Here is a 16,445-nt window from a genome sequence, read left to right on the forward strand (position 1 = left end):
TGGTCCCAAGGAGCCAGCTCGAGCCCCAGAGAAACGGGGAAAAAAGCCGAGAGCTGCCTGAGAGCCTGGCGGGGAAAGGCCAAGCCCGGCGAAGAACCAGAGCTCTGCTCAAGGACAAAGCCGCTTGTCTGGGAAGAGGCATGGAGATTTGCTCCTTGCCTGGATACTTCAAAGGGCTTAAATCACAGTAAATAAGCGTGACTGTGGGAGAAGAAAGCAACTGGAATGAAAGAGCCGATTGTGTTTTAGAGCAGCAGCCTGTCCTGGGAGCCTTCCTACACCAGAGGATGCGAGGAAGAAGTGGGTTTTTTTCATCTTCTACCGCAGCCTAAGCGGCAAACCCTCCCGACGCCGAGCCAGCTGGAGGCAGCAGCGCCAGCCCACGGCAGAGCGCGCTACGGAGAAGGGAAATCGCTTTCCAGATGAGGTGCTTGTGCTGTGCCCACAGAGCTCATAAAAACGGATTAGCATGTTAACCACGTAATTAAACATGAAAAACTTAGCAGGCGTCTTCAAAGGCAGGCAACAAAACCCAGAGGTCACACCGCCGCACACGCTGTGCATCTGGTTTAATTATTGGGGCTCCTCCCAGGCACCGAATCTCTCCCAGCTGCTGGATTAGCCTTTCCGCAAACTGCCAGGGCTTCATTTCACCTCCTCGTGCTGTGGTCACAAGTGGATTTTGCCCCAGTTTCACCTGCCAGTTTCTCAAGCCAGTTGGGACGGGACAGGAGGTTCCAACCATGGCCAGCCGGCCCTAGAGAGACATCCAACGCCTCTCCCAAGGTGGCCTGGACCTGCAGGGTCACCCCTTGATTCCCCTGTGTCCTCCCTCTTCCCCGAGGAATGCTTAACAACGAGAGCAGTCCGGCTTGGGAACACCTACACTCCCCCAAGAGCGTCCAGGTTTAGGGTTTAGCACAAAACCCTAAACTTGAGTGATTTACAGCGCTGCCTGCAGTCCTGAAAGGGCCGGTCCATTCGAGAACGACACAAACCTGTGCTGATGGCGTCTGGGTACCGGCCAGGGAGAAGTCTGCATCTAAAGCATCCTCCTGCCTCCGCCATAGAGCTCTGGAGGTGCTGAGAAATTGCTCCACAGTCGGCTGTACGTGCCCACCACGCAGGCAGGGCTCTGCAAGCCCTGGGAGGAACTTTGAACGAAGGCTTCTCCCGAGGCGCTCACCACCAGGTTTGCCACCCGCCTTCCCGAGCGCTGCCACGCAGCATCCGCGCTGTTTCTTCCCTTCGCGCTACCGCTCAAAACCCGCTAAACCCTGTGGGTGTGCGAGAACCACGGTTGAGGAAAGAGCAAAAAAGCTTCCCCAGACTCATCCTTCCGAAGGAGGGAGTCGATGCCCTGCGCAGGCGAGGGCAAATCCTCAGAGGAAAGCAGGCTCCAGAAAAAACTGACGTGGCGTTAAGGGAGCAGGAGTCACCGGCACGCTGAAGGAGGCAGGGGACAGGCGGAGGCATCGCAGGCAGGACGGAGAGCGGCTCTGACAGCCGGTGTCCCCAGGCGCGACGGTGACCAACAGCGTTACCTCCAGCACAGTCTCCCTGCATCGCCCCCGGCTGCAGCCTTGCCCAAGAGCCACCTGCAGACCCCGTGTGTCCTCCACCGCCGGCTTCACGTTCCTGCCACGCTTCTCTAACAGGCAGACGCTGATAACGCGTCCACGTGCCGCTCCGCTCCAAGACGGAGGTGTGCATTTTTAGCCCGTTAGACAGTTTTGGCAGCAAAGAGCTGATGGGGTTTGTTTGGTGGTTGCTTTTTAAATCCTGAATTTCTTTCTGCAGCAAACAAGGGGGAAGGTCCTGGTTTACTTCATTAAAGGAATCTTCAAAGGCCACCCTGCACCTCCAATAGATTCCCAGCCACCGGCAGCAGAGCAAAAACAGGCGCGTTTAATTATTTAAGCATCTACGCCTGCACTCCCCCACTGATGTTGCCAACTCAACTTCTGCCAAGAAAGATGCTTCCCAGCACGGAGGATCAGGTGCAAAAACGAATGCGGAGAGGCTGCGAACGCTACCGGGGGAGCGAGAGGGAGCCAGGCAGGGTGGCTGCCTGCGACATGGGGATGGTCAGGGTGCTGCGCCACGGCCAGCCCGGTCTCAGCGGCACCGCAGCCCGCCGGGGTGCGTAAGGAGCGGTGTAGGGATGTAGGGGTGTAGGGCAGCAATGGGAGATGGCGAGAGCGGTGCGGATCGCAGGCAAGCTCATGCACGGGTTAGTATTACAGCCGGTGATCCCATCAACCCACGCCAGAGTACCTTGGAATAACCTACTTTGAAGTCTCAAATGCAGATAGGTCTTCTGCCCTGGGCTTGAGGCTAAACCAGCAAAATAAAATGAACAAAATAATAATAAAAAAAAAAATAACAAAATAATCCTCTGTGATACGAGTAATGTCATTTGTGCAATCTGTACAGTTTGCCCGGAGCGCTGAAGGGATCAGCGGCCTCCAGGTGGGGCAGAGGGTTGGTATTATTTAAGCGTTGCTAAACTGCTATCCCATTCCCAGCGTCTTGCATTTTCCTCTCCATCACAACTGCAAAGACAAAAGCCCTCCTGACTTCCTGGTGGCACGAACAAAAGCAGGCTGTAATTTTATTCTGATGTGCTCCACTAACAGACTGTTATTTAAAACCCTTTGCTCCTCCGGCTGAGACGGGGGAGCCGGGTGGCCTCGGTCCCCTCCTGAAGGAGGGGGGGGGAACAGGACAAGCCTCCAGGTTCAGAGGAAGGAGGACTGACTGCACAGTCCCAATTACAGCGATGAGCCCTGACAGCCGTCGAAATGACGGCCCAGCCACCTTCTTTAAGTGAGACAAATGGGACCATCAGCTCTCTATGAACTCGTCGCTGTCAGAAGTGAAAATTTAGCATTTCCCGTTTAAACCGAGGACTCTGAGCACGGAGACCAAACCGAACAAAACCTACTGGGAGCAGAAACGTCTTCAGATTCTACAGTGACAAAAGCGTCTGTGAAGATTTTTTATATTCTCTGCTCTGGAGGGACAGAACCCGAATAGCTCAGGGCTAGCACGGGGAAACCGGGAAGCAAGACCTGCTAGATTCATTTTCCTGCTCCGATTCAGCAGTCGTAAACTCCCAGCCATGAAAGTCGGCATGAACCGATATTTTCAAATCCTTGCAGATGTTAACTCTCAGCAGGCAGTAGTAAAGAGATAAGGATTTGTTTTTAAAACCTGGAGTTGTTACCACGACCTGCATGCCCTGCCATACAGATTTCCCACTCTTTTACAGGGAGAGAAAGCCAGCCGGGTAAAAGCCTCTGCAGGCGAGCGGGGCTGACCCCTACATCCCACCGCGCTGATGATGGAGGAGCCCCCAGCCCATCGTTACGCTGAGCCCAGCTGGGACAACAGCCGAGCTACTAAGCAAAAGGAAAAAAAGATCGGACGTAAAAATAAAGGACGGGGTTTGTTGTGACGTTTCAGGTGTGACTCCCGGGCTAGCAGACCCAGCCACCCTAACGTTTTGGCTAAGTCATTCATCTCAACCGCGTTCCTAGAGGCAGGCCGCAGCACGGGGGGCAGACACCTCACACAAACCCTGCTAGCAAAAGATTCTGCTGTTAGTATTTGAAGCTGCGCTACAGGTTAGTCGAGAACAGATTAAAAAAAAAAAAGAGGAAGAGTTTTTTGGCTTTTTCTACTAAAAGCCTGTAAGTCAGGAGTATTTTTGCCCTTATTATTCACCAGGAAAGCTCAAGGCTGCTTCCCTGCAGTGCCTGTAGGGAATGGCTGCAATAGGCAAGTAGGGCTTTTCCTCTTCCTGGCGTCACCAGGGTAGCAGATCCCTTCTAACAGCATCTCCGTACAGTTTTTTGTTAAGGTTCAGCAAGACATTCCAACCTCCAGACCTTCGCATCCCTTCACACAGCACTGAAAAGACAAGGCTTGGTTGTGGCAAACACCGACCAGGAGCCACCACCGAAGCTGAAATTCCCTGCACCCCGGTTCCAAGCTAAGCAGCCGGGGAAGAAAGCCTAGATCAAACAATTTTATTATAACAAGTTGTGCAAAAGCTAAACCAAACGGAAGGGTTATCTCGTGGTTGTTTTTAAAGGATTTCATCAGGCGAGATACAAACTGGAGCCCTCCGATACCTTTTTAATAGTGTTGTGCTTGCTGTTGCCTCGGCTGGCGTTCTCGTTGTGCAATATATCCAGAGCTGTCTCTCTCTCCTTTAGCTTCAGCGCCTCGATTTCTGTCTTCAGCTCGTTCAGCTGCTCCTGCAGGTGCTTGCTTTTCTCCATGTACTCTACCCTGGCACACACAAAATTTAAGTCCCGGGTTAGTCCTGGCCAGCTGCACGTGGTGACGCGATACCGTGGCAGCCGGTAACGGAATTATAACAGAAAAATCTTATCTTCGTCATTTCTAGCGTGTGGAACTGAAACCGTTAGTTTACAGCACACAGTAAAGTATTCAAGCAATGATTTGTTTTGTTATTAAAAAGACGACCCAGACAGCTGGCCCCAGAACCAAACTGTAAGTGACGTTATTATAAAAAAAAATAAAGCCAAACTAGAGCCGCTGGTTGATATTTGTAAGTCTCCCCATTTCTGAGCGAAGCTGCACCATGACATAGGTTAACGTGACACAGTTTCGGTCTATGAGACACTGGTTTAAGCCGCGCTGCTCTATTCCACCGCACCCTCTCTCAAACCCAGCTCACAAACTCAAAGGCACGAATTGTTCCAGGAAGGAAGGACCCTGATGTACCGATTTCTCGCGTTGTAGGGGGATTTAGCTTGTAAACCGCGTGGGAGCAGAGCATTTCCCCCAAAATATCAGGTATTGTTTAGACACACGGCATCCCTGGGAGAAAGAAAGGTCTCCCCAAAAAAGAATGAAAGCAAAAAACCCCAAACGCAGCCATTCTCAGGACTCGGCCCTAACTGCCTTCCGCGCTGAAGCCTCAACTGGAGAAACATCGCACCGCGCCAGCCTTGTACTTGTGATTAAAACACCGAGACCCGGGTCAAAGTACCAGCAGACTAACAAGAACCTTTTCGGAGTGCCAAAATTTGTAGCGAGGTTTATCTCGGCCCCCGAGGAAGGCGAACAGCGCCGGAGAAGCCAGCAAAAGCACGCTATTGCTTCCAGCATTCGGCAGAGCCAAGCTCTTCCTGCTTAGGAGAGTGGGGTGACCTAGTTAGCAACCTGGGGACAGAACCGGGAATGATCCTGGTATTTTCAGCTCCTATCTTTTTCCTTCTGGCTTTAGGAAAAGTTTTTCATCTCTGTCTTTAGCATAGGGGTCTGTTCTTTCATACACGGGAGAGGGTTCCCAAATAAACCACCCTCTGGGATCCAGGGGCGTTTCATTGCAGCTCCCAGGAAGTTTTGGCCGGAGCGCTATGGCAGAGCCCTTCTGGCTTTGATCTGCTACCCAATCGATGAACAAAGCACATTATTACTACTGAGATTAAAAATCTGATCTGCTTTGATTGCTGCTAAATTTGTAATTTTGAAGGCTACACTTACACCCTCAGGAAAACACAAGATCAAAGCTCATCATCACATCCAAACTTGCTTGCGCGCACTTTTTATATATAAACATGACACAGATTCCAGGAAAAAGGGGTTAAAGCCCTAACGCGGGACCTTAGCGCAGACTCCTTTACGTTCCACCTAAGGAGAGCCGCTCCACAGCTATCTTTACGTTCTCTGGACACACTGCAAACGCACAAGCGCCAGCCTGCAGCAGCTCAGCGCACCAGCGGTCAGACCGCTGTTAACTCTTCCTACCGACATGGACAATTCAAGCCTAAGCAAGAGTTGGGTCAACCATACGGAGAGGAACTGAGCGGTGCTGGGCTCAGCGTGCTTCAACTCGCCTTTAAGCGGGCAGTAGACATCGTACACCAGGTCCCCACGCAGGGAAATGGTCAGCCAGCAGCTACACCTCCACATTTACTAACGACCCGGCAAACGCGAACCCAAAAGACTTTCATGTCACACCGACGCTCATCCGGAAGGTAAAATTCACGTGCAGCCCTGGTGCAATTCCTTCCACTGCAAGCGAGGCACAAACCCCAGCCTTAGCCCAGACTGGACGTATGCCACATACTTCTCTTTCTCGATTTCCATCGAAAGCCTCTTCATGTCCGTATCCTTGAAGTCAAAGGACAGGCTCTCGCTGATGAGGTTGAAGCTTGGCAGGTCAGTAGGCAGCGCTGTCGTACTTGAGTTCATGGACTGCTAAGGAGAGAGAGTACAAACTAATCACTTTTGGCAACACGAGCGTTCCTAGAGCAAATGTTCTGTAACGCAGAGGTAAAATCAGAGCACCACCTAAAGCATGCAATACAAGGTGCTAATTACTAACGCTGTAATAAGGTCCTGATCTGCTACTTACACAGGTAACAGCACACTCTTCATGGAGATCATAGAATCATGGACTGGTTTGGGTGGGAAGGGACCTTAAAGCGCACCCAGTGCCACCCCCTGCCCTGGGCAGGGACACCTCCTACCAGCCCAGGTTGCTCCAAGCCCCGTCCAACCTGGCCTTGAACCCCTCCAGGGATGGGGCAGCCACAGCTTCTCTGGGCAACCTGCGCCAGGGGCTCACCCCCCTCACAGCAAAGAACTGTGTGTATTCCACCTTGCAGCGGCGCTGAACCAGAAGGATCTCATCATTTGCACGGGGAAAGAGAAGGGGCACCCGTATTCCTCATGCAAGACTGCTCACAACCTCAGTTTTCTGAACCAGCCTCAAACTTTCTGGAGAGTAGATCACATGAGGTTCTTTTTTCAGCTGGTGATCTTTTAACACAGAAGACGGCAAGGACTCCAAAGCGCTGCAGAGGTAGAGCAGCAAACAAGCCCAGCGTCCCAAGCACCAGATCAGCCTGAGCGTCCCCTTGCTCCATTCCCAATTTGCTCTTCAATCCAGAGCTGTTGCTTCTCTGGGACCCTGCTCTTGGTGGTAGTAAACAGGAGACAAAACACCACCTGCCTTCAAAACCTATTGACAAAACTTCGTAAAAACCTAGGGTTTATCACTGCTGTGCCACTTAAAACAATGCGGGACAGCAGCTGCCTCTTGGGAGACATCTGCCAGCTATTTAACATTAAATCAAATTTTAAAAGTGCAAGCTGCGAAGAGGGGCAATGTGAGACCCTGCCTGACAGCAGAGTCCTGCCCTCCGCTGCTTCCCAAGGCGTGAGCAAAGAACAACGTAACCTCAAGGGTCACCTTGAGATGCAAGTTCGGGAAAGTCCAGGGACATGCACCGATACATTTTTCTCTTCATAGTAATTTACAGTTCTAAGTGTTTAGGAACCACTGCTAGATTCAGCTGGAAACGCAGAGATAACACAGGGAATCACTCATATCACACCTGACCAAGGATTTGGGACTTTTCTTCCTCCTGCCAAATGCTGTGATATCCTCCGCTGTCACACACTGCCGGGCCCTCAGATTCTGACCTTCCCCTAAAAAAATGACCCTTCTCTCCCTCAAAAATTCTGCCACACCTCTAATAAATGGGCTCGCTAGCAGTAGAGGAAAAGCCTCCTGACTCAAATCATCACTCCACTCTTCCAATACGGTAGATGAGGTCGCCAGCAGTGGCACGGCGGCTTCAGATGGCAGACTGTGCGCGTGGATCTGAGTCACAGCTGCTGCCGGCATCCTTAGCCCTCATCTTAAATACGAAATCCCGGCATAAATACGATGCCCGGCATCCAAAAGGTCACCCACCTCTCTGCTAGACGCTCCTTCTTGCTTTAAGGGATCCCTGTAATGAAAACAACGTGCCCAAACCAGCCTGGACCGGGGGATGGCAGGAGACGGTGCTGCAGAGACAGGCTGGGATGGTTCTAAGGTACCTGCCCCAACAAACAAGATCTTGAGCTTTGGCTGGCTCGTTCTTTCTTTCCCCTCATTTCTTCTATTTGTGATACTCCAGGGATTGTTTGCAGCTCGCTCCGCTACAAGAACCGCTAGCGCTGGGGTGGTGACAGATTTACTCTGCACCATAACCTGCCTCCTTCCTCGCCGCCAGCCTGGAATGCACAAACAGCCAGGGCTCGTCCCCCGCTCGCTCTTCGGCTGGACAAACCCGAGAGGCACGACATTTCAGCTACCCTGCAGGGGCAAACACCTAGGACAAGCATAAACAAAGCGGCAAAACAAACTGCACTGCTCGGCCTGGCTGGAGCGTCACAGGACAAGAAAATGCTATTTCTTACTCCTCTTTGTGATCAACACAACCGCATTAATTCCGGAGCAGGCGCTGAGAGGGGCAGCTGAGCACCTAAATTCCAGTCTCGAAGGAAAGGGGACAAGTCTGCCAAAGCACTTAACTCATTTAAATACTTGCATCCCATTGTCATTCAAGTCCCTTCCCTGTAAGGCACACAGGTGTCCGCAAAGCCCTTCCCACGTGAGGTTTTACCACCTCTGCTGTGCAGGGGAGTCGGGATCATCAGAACCAGCCTGCTGGCCTTCAAACAACCTCCAGCATTTTTTTCAGCACAAGCTTGTTGGGTTTTGTTTTAAAAAAAAAAAAACAAAACAAAAAAAAACCACCCAAAAACCAGCAGTAACAGTTGAGCAGGAATTTATCTGCTGCAATCATTAAGTCCAGATGCCAATTTGTCAGGGTTCCTACGGCCACCTCTTTGCCTTTCCCCAGCAGCGCTCTTTCATGAAGCAGTGGAAAAATTGGTGAAGGCAGAGAGCAGCAGCAGTGAGGAAGGGTAACGAAAGAGCAAAGAGCACGCCGAGGGCTTTCAAAGGCACAGGAGCAACGCATTTCCCTGCCATTTGCAATAATCCTGGCCAAGTCTTGCACAAGGTGCAGACATTTTTTAATCCGGGGGCCACGGGGGGGTCACCAGGACACGGGGTGACAAAGGGGACACAGACCTTCTCCCTCACGTGTTTCCTCACCTGGAACAAACTGCATAATCCTGTTACTGCATTCAAGCAATTTCGTGGAGTTAACAGAGGCAAGCACCAGGCTGACAGTGGTCATCCCTCTGGAGCACAGAGCAAGCGAGACAGGCGATACGGGGGCAGCACAGAGCAAGCCATGTCCTGAGGCCTCCCCCGCGGGGATCGCTCCTCCTGTTGCTGCCACTGCCTTTGCTTCGCTCAAGAATCTGGGCGAGCCCAAGACAGTCACTTCCTACTTCAAGAGGATCAGAGAAGAGCTGACTGCCTTTAGTCGTGCCACGAGTGGTTCCTGAAGGGCAATGAAGGAGGCAAAGAGCCGCCACCAAGTCAGTAAAGGATGAATTGCTCTCCCAGTCCCGACGGCCCGAGACTCAGATCCACGTCTTATTTTTCATGTAGCACCTACCAGTCATATCACAAAATCAGCCTGGGCTTCAAGGACTAAAAAGACACCAAAACAAGCTTTAAAGAACCAGGATTGGAGACTGGAAAGTTTAAAAAAAATATAAAGATATTTAACCGTTTCTTGCCTTTTCTGCAACACAGAGTTAAGTTAACGGTTGGACTTGATGATCTTAAGGGTCTTTTCCAACCTAAATGATTATATGATTCTATATCCATCCACTCCCCCCTTCCTCTCCTGCTCTTGTTCCCCTAGAGAGAAGCCCTCCCCGGCTCTCAGTGCCAGGGGACAGACAACACAGCGCAAGCCCTGGGACCACAGAAAAGAACAAGCTCAGCGATACACCCTCATTAAGGAAGAGAGGAGCTGGGATCCTGCACCGTTTGGCAGAGCTGCCATTCAGCCGAGGGACATGAGCCTCCCAACAGCAGCTTTCGGAACAGCTTCATCCCTCAGGCTGCCCTGGGCTCCCTCCCTGGGGCTGCGCTTGCCACTGGGTCCCCCCCGGTGCCGGCAGGGGAGGCAGGCTCGCCCCCGTCCAGCTCTTCGGGATGGTGCACAAGAACGGGATCTCAGCACATCTCACCCCAAACATGCAGGTGGCAGAGCCACGAGGGAGCCCACAGGGGAAGGGAGAAGTGGGGCAGGCGTTACAGGGGATGGAAGAGCCCAGCAAGGTGTTGTCACCTGGATAAGGGCACAACAGTCACACTTGCCACCTCCTGACCCTGGAAAACAACAGCCGTGGAGGGGCAGGAGGAGCGGCAGCTGCACGAAGGGACCCTGCCACCTAACTGGGGAGGAAAAAAGCACGTCCCCTTCCCTCCTGGCAACGGCGGCCGTGTCAGGAAGACCAAGGCTCTTTAGGGAAGGGAGAGGAGGCAGCGCCATGTGTCTAGACACGGCAGTTCTGCGTGGATTGCCTCCAGGCAGATGCAGCTGGAGGGGTGGAGCCGAGCGCCGTGCAACCCTACAACATTCCCGCTAATGAGGCTTTAACTCGGCAGGCAGGAACACAGCCCTGCGCCTGCTCACCAGCGCAGGCATGGGGATTTACGCAGAAGGGCGTAAATTCGCTAGAAGGGTTCTGCCTGTTTGACCAGGGATGGACAGAGCAACACGAGGGAACACGGATGCGGAAGAGCTGCCCAAACGTCAATGCTGGGCTGATGTAGCCATGCGGCAGAGCTTCAATGAGGACACTCCACCCTGTGCACAAGTTATACCCAGGATTAAAGAACTGGAGGATCCCAGAATCCCAGGCACTTGTAAAATAAGGAGCTTCATCAAGCACCAAGGTAGCTAGCACTTGACTGAGTGTCCCATCGCTAAGAACATCTAACTATTTTCCATCGCTGCCATTTTTAAAAGCTTCTGAACGTTTTTGCAGGGAACTCCAGAGAATGGGGATGAAAAGCGACTTCATCTCAAGCCCTACTTCAACCTGCTCCTCAAAAGTTTGCAGAGGAGCGGGGAAGGAGCCCGCAGGTACAAATTAAAACCTCAGTACTAGGCGGGTTGGTAACTCCCATGTACAGTTCGTCTGTTGAGTCTGTTCCCGAAGCTGTCGAGCTCTTTCCCCTTCACCCCTCAGGCCAACGAGGAGCCGAACCGCAAGCCGAGGCAGGTGTGAGCTGCGGGGAAGGGAGCACTTGATGGGTTTTGCAGGCCCCGCAGCACAATTCGAGATGCGGAGGAAAGGAACTGCCAGACGGATGGGAGCGATGGTCATTTAGTCTGGCATTTCAGTCCCCGGCAGCAACCGGGACCAGATGCTTCAGAGGAAGGTGTGAAATCCTCTTAATGGGCAATTATGGAATAATCTCCCTTCAAGGAAGTTTTTTTCCAGCACACAGAGGCACAGTGTCCAGTTTATGCCCAAAGAATGAAATGACAGGTTCTGAACAATGTTTATCCCACCTAACAAGAATAAGGACATCCTCCGTTTCAGAAGTATTTAACCCTATTTAAAGGTTACTGCTGAGCTGGTACACTCCACAGGTGCCAGCAAAGCAGGGTTCTGACACGGTTGTTAAATTGGTTTAAAATTTGCTGCCTTTAATTTCACCAGCAGCTGCCTTCCTCTCGTTGCATGAGGCAGGGTAAGTGCCGGAGTGGGGGAAACCAACAGCGAAGTGATGGTCTGCTGGATGAGGTATGGGGATGAAAACGGTAAGCACTGCTACGGGTTTCCGACCAGCTCATACCCCTCCACTGATGGGATGGAGATACGAGACTCCTCCAGGCTACAGAGGGCGGCGCATTTATGGGCTGGGAACTGGGGACTACCATACTGATCGCACTTACTGTGTAGGACGACTTGCTGGTGATCTCCAAAAGCTTCTGCTTTGCTCTCCGCTCCGACTCACGAGCCTCCTGAAGGTCTTGCTTGAGCTGATCAGCCTCCTTCGCCCTACAAATTAAAACAGCAAATGGCAAATATCAGGTCGATGTTGAGAGGAACGAGAAGGTGGAGAAGCAGGGTTACAGTGTAGGTGCAGAATAGGTTGAGATTTGTCCCGCAACAAGACCTAAACTAAGAAATCATTTGAGCAAGGGAAATGCCAGAACCTCGGACACGTGGGACGTTTTGATTAACACACAATTCCACATCATGGAAGGGCAGTTCTGCCCCAGGCTCTGCGTAAGCACGGGTGAGCAAGGCTAAGGGCTGGAGAAGCGTGCCTAAGACATCAGGACGGGGAGAACAACTTCAAAACTTCAGACAGCAGGAGAGGCAGTTTTATGACAAGGAAGCCTCTACTAGCGATTATTTACTACATTCAAAAAGGAAAAAGCACCCAAGATTGCACAGCTTTGCGGGCTCACAGGGCCCAGCAATTCTAGAACTAGTATTTACCCTTGAGGCTCAAGGGCCCCCCACAAGGACAAAGCCAAAGGAGGGAAGGACACTTTCTCTGCTGGATTGAAAATTGAGTGGAGACTTCACAAGACAGAGACCAAGGCAAGAAGAGATGAACAAGGGCAGCTTTCATCCAAGCAGAAGGGCTGACACCAAGCAAGCTCTCACACGGAAAGGTGTAATCAATCGGAAGGAAACAAGGAGGATCTTTTACTTGCTCACTACCAAATGCACCATGGGACCTGGGCTCTGGTATCAAGAGAACGGAAACGGGAGTTTTAACCAGAAGTGAGGACTCCAGGAGCTAAGGAGACCTCAAGACTAACCTGAAACAGAGACCTCACGACTGGTAAGGAGAGCTCAACAACTGCGAGGTAAATAGAGGAATAAAGAGAGAATAGGGAATGTAGATCTACCATACGGAAGAAAAAAGTGTTATTCATGTTGTCAAATACTTTGGGGAACGCAGTGGGTGTTTACAGAAATCACCCAAAAGTAGAGCTGGCTTCTGCTGCTGCCGTCAGGGCACGAGAGGCGTGAAGGCAGAGTGCCAAGGACCACGGTACTTTCTCCCCTGCTAGCTGACAGCCCCTTGCCCTGCCGCTCTCACCACCGTATCTCTCCCAAAGAAGACCAGAGAAGGGCCTCCAGCTCCAATCCAGGGGAAGACCAGGTCCATCACTGCTCTACCAGCACCATTTCCTACCCGGGGACAGCCCAGTTGTGGCAAACAGCGAGATGAAGAGAGAAACCAGCTGAGCCTTAGGGCCCTTTGCTGTTGTCTGCGCGTGGCAGGTCACAGGCTCGCTGCAAACCGCCGGATGGACTAACTCAAGGCGTGAGCTGCTCTTTCAGCTATGTCAGAAGGGGGTTGGAAAGCAAAGCAGAGGCAGCTGCAAGGTTGTACCCTCTGACCTCCTCTCCGACTCCTCCGCCATTTTCAGTGCCAACATCTCTGCCTCTAGCACCTTCTGTTCCATCAGCCGTTTCTCCTCCTCCGTCCGGATGGCCGTGGCTTTGATTCGCTGCATCTCCTGTTCAGCCTCAGCTGCTTTCTGAGCCAGGAGCTTGGCCTCCTCCTCCGTGATCTGAGCCTTCTCAGCCAGCAAGTCTGCTGTCTCTTCAGACCTCATCTGAGAATTAAGGCACATTAAGCCATTAAGCGCACTGAATGTCTCCCCAAATGTGCTTACAACCCCTGGAGCGGGATCCCGAGCTGCTCGCTCCGCAGGGCCGCCATGGCCCATAGAGTCCCTCCCTCCCATGAAAGCCCGCAGCATTCTGCAGCCAAGCCCTGGATGTGCCCAGGCTCTGTCCCAAATCGTCCTCCTTTGTGCTCCTCCCACAGCAGGATGAAATCAGCTCCATCCAGCCTCCTGATCACCGTCCACCACCAGCAGTTTGAGAATAGCCATAGGACAGTCGCAGTGTGCCTTCTAAAATGCTTCAGCAATAGAAACAGTGAGGAACAGCTGCAGTGCCTCGTGAAACAACCTCCCGGAGACTTACCAGAGCCTCGTTGGCCATCGTTGCCTCTTCCTTTAATTGCATCAACCTTCTCTCCAGCTCGTCCCTTGTCCTCTCAGCCTCTTCTCTCATCTGCTTCTCTCGGGCCAAACGCTGCCGTTCCATCTAGGAAAAAGGTATTGGGGAAAGCGAGGAGAAATAACACCCGTTAGAACGGCTTTCCAGAGGATGAGAAAGGGTCACTACGTGGGGGTTAGAGCAGAGGACTGCGCTGCTGTCTCCTCTCCGCTTATCAGCATGGGGAACTTCACTGAACAGGGGTGACCTGAGGCTCCCTGCTCCCTTGAAAAGTGACATTCCTGAGACAATCGCCTATGCCCTGATTAGGCTGCTACCCACAGCACTGACACACAAGCTGTTTGCAGGTGATTACGTCCCCAGACAGCACCCTCTTATGCTGACTCATGGGCAGGGTACGGTCCCAAGAGCTCCAGCTATGCCTAGAACTCTAGTTCTTACAGCAAGTTGAACAGACAGCAAGACCGGGCTTAAGGGCAGTCCGAGGGCATCTTCAAAACATCAAATATAGCCACACCGCAAGGCAGGAGTTTGAAGGATGTCGATAGCTGCTACTTTTGATCAGACATCTCACCCAGCACGCTGGGACCTTCGCTTCCACTCATTTACAGGGGAGGCCACAAAGAGTTCAACCACCTCTATCAATCCCTAGGTTGATAAGATACAATAAACTCTCTCCCTCCAGCTCGGTCTGCAGGAAACAGCAACGCTTCTCCAGGAGGGGAACATCCCAGCCGCGCTGAGACACCCCATCAGAATCTGCCACCTCTTCCCAGAAGACGCCGAGAGCGTTGTGCAGACAGAGTGTGCCCAACAACTGCCTCTCCGCTAGCCAAGCGCCCAAAGGGAGCCATCGGGCTAATTAACACACCTAGTTTAAGCATTCCAGTATGACAGAGATGGGTGCGTTATAAATCTGCACACTGCGGCGCGGACTCGCAGCATCGCACAGGCCACCTGCTGGGTTTAATAAGGGAAGTGAGTGCGACAAGGCACATCTCTCTGCTCCTTGGACACCAACTGTGTTGTGAAAGCGGGACGCCCACTGCTCTAACGGCTCTGCTTCCTTCTATTAAAGGTTCCCCTCATTAATTATCATTACAATCTGCATCCCACTCAGGCCTTCCATTAACAAGAATTCCTGATATAAAAGGATTATCTAGAACCAGTTAACAACAGCGGATCTTGGGGAGGGAGGGGAGAGCAGGCGAGGCAGCACGGTGGCCAGCTTGGGAGAGGGCAGCCAACCCCAGCAAAAGCCTGACCTTTCCCGCAGAGCACAAAAGCTCTGGATTGGAGAGTTCACGGGAGCGATAAGCTCCTGCTGGCTCCCAGTGCCCTCACCTCTCCCGGCAGCCCGACTAGCACAGGATCTCAGGTGTTGCCGGCATTATTCAAATGCATCAAGAACTCACAAGACAGTAAAACCTGTCCCTGGAGCCACCACCGCTTGGACACCACACTGCTCTTCCGAGGAGGACCTTTTGCTCCACTAACGCCAACTCCTTACTGACCAGAGGAATTTCCATGGGAAGCAAGACGCCCCCCTTCCCCAGAGGAGCTGGCCTGGTTACCCTCATAGTGACTCACGTCCTGTCCTCTCCTGCCACCCCACAAGCTACAGGAAGGAGAACTGCTTCAGGAGATGCCTACAAAACAAGCCACCTCACATCTCCACGTCAGCGGAGCACCTCAACGCCAAGTCCAGCACCACGCAGGCACCCCTGTGAACATGCTCAAATCCATTAACTCAGCAGTCCCTTGAGCGTAAGACCCTCCTGGGTGCAGGTGACTGCTTTGGGTTCTTCTAGAGGCTTTATTGAGAAAGCGACGTTTATATTCTAAGCATCAGTACTCAGATTAGCTGTGTGGGTTTCAGTGAGTAGAAAAGGTCTACGAGCAGAAAACAATGATTCATACAATCCAATTTGCTGATATATGCTCATCGGCTACACGCTGCTGCCTCCAAAGAGCCGTTTTCGCTGCCTGGGCTGACCTGCGGCAGATAAAGGAGGCCAGCACCGAATTAGCATGCAGGCTGCACACCCCGAAATGTCGGCGTGCATTCCATCACCATGTAATTAGAAAATGAGGCGAAGAACTACGGCGAAGCGCAGCTCCCCCTCACAGCCCCTGCTTTAATTACAAGCAACTACCCCAACGTACTACGTCTTTCCAGCTACGGAGCCCAGGCATAAACCAAGGCAGATGCACGCACACCTGCAGGACACCCAGATCAGCTCTTCCCTCCTGTCCTCCCCGTTTTGTCCCTGCGTGGGGGCTGGACTCAGCTGCCAAGCTGCCATCAACCTACAGCGCCAAGTTGAGAACGACTGGCAAGGTGAAGCGGGCTACTAAAAAGAAATGTTGAGCTGGACCTTCCCTCAAAGCTGCTCCGTGTGCTTGATGTCATTCGGGAGACTGTTCCTTCCCAAGTTCATTTGCATTTCTGATTTTGGCTCGCGGTCTAGTTATACAAGATGTCTCTCACCTGCTTCCTGGCTTTCTCCTCCCTGGCCTGCGCTTTCATCTGCTGGACCTCCAACGAGTCTGCCTTTCTCCTCCTCATGAAGAGGTCGTGGTTTCCGATGCACAGCTGAAGAATCTATTCCAGTCAAGGGTGAAGAGTGGAGAGAAACAGCTGTACACATGATGATGATGAGGTAGTTTGTATTCTTGACACACAAAAA

The 16,445-nt window shown here is 52.2% G+C and overlaps 1 protein-coding gene across 6 annotated transcripts in view; it reads right to left on the bottom strand.

Annotated features, from left to right (window-relative positions):
- The window catches only part of NF2 (NF2, moesin-ezrin-radixin like (MERLIN) tumor suppressor), a 52,812-nt gene that overhangs the window by 8,850 nt on the left and 27,517 nt on the right, over window positions 1-16,445 (bottom strand). For 2 of the 6 annotated variants that reach the window (XM_074606259.1, XM_074606265.1), the window contains exons 10-15: window positions 16,247-16,360; window positions 13,720-13,842; window positions 13,126-13,343; window positions 11,655-11,760; window positions 6,110-6,240; window positions 4,140-4,299 (exon numbers count right to left, since the gene is read on the bottom strand). In XM_074606259.1, the coding sequence (XP_074462360.1) occupies window positions 4,140-4,299; window positions 6,110-6,240; window positions 11,655-11,760; window positions 13,126-13,343; window positions 13,720-13,842; window positions 16,247-16,360 (852 nt within the window). Of the gene's footprint in view, window positions 1-2,277; window positions 2,338-4,139; window positions 4,300-6,109; window positions 6,241-11,654; window positions 11,761-13,125; window positions 13,344-13,719; window positions 13,843-16,246; window positions 16,361-16,445 lie in introns of all 6 variants that reach the window. The other 4 variants (XM_074606262.1, XM_074606264.1, XM_074606263.1 and 1 more) reach the window with 4 other exon arrangements.

This window comes from Larus michahellis, chromosome 13 (genome assembly GCF_964199755.1).
Source record: "Larus michahellis chromosome 13, bLarMic1.1, whole genome shotgun sequence".
NCBI lineage: Eukaryota > Metazoa > Chordata > Aves > Charadriiformes > Laridae > Larus > Larus michahellis.